This window comes from Propithecus coquereli, unplaced genomic scaffold, assembly GCF_000956105.1.
Source record: "Propithecus coquereli isolate 6110/MARCELLA unplaced genomic scaffold, Pcoq_1.0 Scaffold56, whole genome shotgun sequence".
NCBI lineage: Eukaryota > Metazoa > Chordata > Mammalia > Primates > Indriidae > Propithecus > Propithecus coquereli.
In genome coordinates, this window is record NW_012151507.1 from 3,182,905 (window position 1) to 3,184,920 (window position 2,016).

The window sequence follows — 2,016 nt, forward strand, 5'->3', positions numbered from 1 at the left end:
ACTAGATCAAATATGTATGTATTTTTATAGAGAATACTCCAAAATATGTATATTTTAAAGGAAGGTTTAGAATAGTACGTATGGTATGTTTTTATTTGAGAAAAAATAAAAGAGAAAAAGCATACAGACATTTGCTTTATATGTGCAAAGAACACCTCTGGAATAATACCTTGATCATCATGGTGGCCTTTGAAGAGAAGCATTAGGGCAATGGATTCCAGGATGCAAGAGGGACTTATTTGTCCCATTTGCACTCACTTACTGTACAGACTTTACCACGTGTATGCACTTTTTCCAACAAAGAAGATAGCTTCCCCTAGTGAAGCACTAATAACTCTTGTTACTATGTGAACTCAAACATACTTTTAAGAGACTATAAATCCAAAATATTTGAACAGTCTGTCTCCCACCAATAGAAAAGATTTAAAAATATACACAAAGATGGGTCAAATGCACATATTTCTAACCTGTAACTGATGTTTTTTAATCTTGGGGGTGCTGACAAAGACCTTAATGCTTCAGAATGCAAACACCATTAAGAAATAGTAGCTCAATAATACTGTCAAGATATAGACCAGAAGTTAACATAGGAAATACTACATTACAGTATTAATAGTAGCAAACCTCACTACAGAGCCAAGCATACTACTATGCCACAGAGGATTAAGGGGCTCTCTACTGGCCCCAACTACTCAAATAGGAAAAGATGTGTATAAACTCTGTCTCTTCCTAAGAAATGGTCCTTTGTTTCTTCAAAATCTAAAATGGGACAAAACTCTTGAAAACAAATAGGAACTCTGGTCTACAGCAACAGATGTTAAACCTTTACCTTTGTCTTAATAACTAATACCAGCTGTAGCTATTTTTAGGTAAATATTTATCCAAAACTAGAGGTGGACTATAGTGCACTAAAACAAAGTTCTATAAATAGTTGCCCAGGGACAGGGAACTGTGGAATAGTTGCCCATTCCATAAACCATGTGTCTGTAGCACCTGTGGTGACTTCCACCGTGTTATTTTTTCTCAGGCAGTTTTCTAGTAATTGTAACTTACAATTTCTATACACACCATAATTTACAAGTGCTACCACACGCATCATCCCCCCAGTCTACATCAAGGCCTGTAGGCAGACCGTACAGGTTAAGGTTACTTACTCTGTCATGAAGGAAGATAAGAGCCAGCAATATGTCATAGATCCCAGCACACACTTCTGCAGAAGATAATGTTTCCAAAGCTACTTCCAGAGGCTGCACTCGCTCAGTGACAAGATGAATGCCATCTGCTTCCACAGTACAAGATAAAAATCTTAGCAAGCAAGGATGACGAAGTGTCTTCAAGTGCTTTAAAAATACAAATAAAAGAGGTGATGAAGTTAATGATTCAAAACCCGATTAATTATAATTTCACATACATTGCGTTAAGTCAGAAAATATATACTTGCATTTAAGGTCCATTAAAGTTCCCTAACTTCCTCCCTACCCCCCAGATTTCAAATAAGGCATAGGAGGTTCTATGACTTGTTCTGACTTTTTTCAATTTCCCAACATTTAAATAACTCTACAGAGACTTCCAGTTCCACTATAGCAGTATAAGCCCCCTAAGAGCCCAGATTTCCCAACTGCTATGAACTCTGAACAAAGTGCCAGAAACAACTATTAATACCTGAGAACTCTGAAAAGTAAACAAAAGCACACAAACTATGGAGGGGCGTCAAAACTTGAAACAATGACACCCATAGGGATGAGCTTCGTGGATTGGGGAATTTTTCCCTTCTTACAGTTATGCACTGAAGGCAGGCCCCAGTTGGAGAGCAGTGTAACAAAGGTGCTAAAACTCCAATCAAAACCTTGCTATCTTTTTGGCCAGAAGAATCACAGAAAGGTACCCAGGCAGGCCAGAGTATGAGGAGAATACCCCAGAGGGTAGAGGGCTGAAGAAAGAGATTCCCTAATTTTCTACATACCCACAAATTCTCAGACTAACCCCTGAAACAAGCATGCACAGTATAGACCCAAA

At 38.1% G+C, this 2,016-nt stretch overlaps 1 protein-coding gene across 4 annotated transcripts in view; it reads right to left on the bottom strand.

The window, feature by feature from the left end:
* SCYL3 (SCY1-like 3 (S. cerevisiae)) overlaps positions 1–2,016 on the bottom strand; it is a 66,550-nt gene that overhangs the window by 42,725 nt on the left and 21,809 nt on the right. For all 4 annotated transcript variants that reach the window (XM_012657803.1, XM_012657800.1, XM_012657802.1 and 1 more), the window contains exon 3: positions 1,155–1,340. In XM_012657803.1, the coding sequence (XP_012513257.1) occupies positions 1,155–1,340 (186 nt within the window). The remainder of the gene's footprint in view (positions 1–1,154; positions 1,341–2,016) is intronic.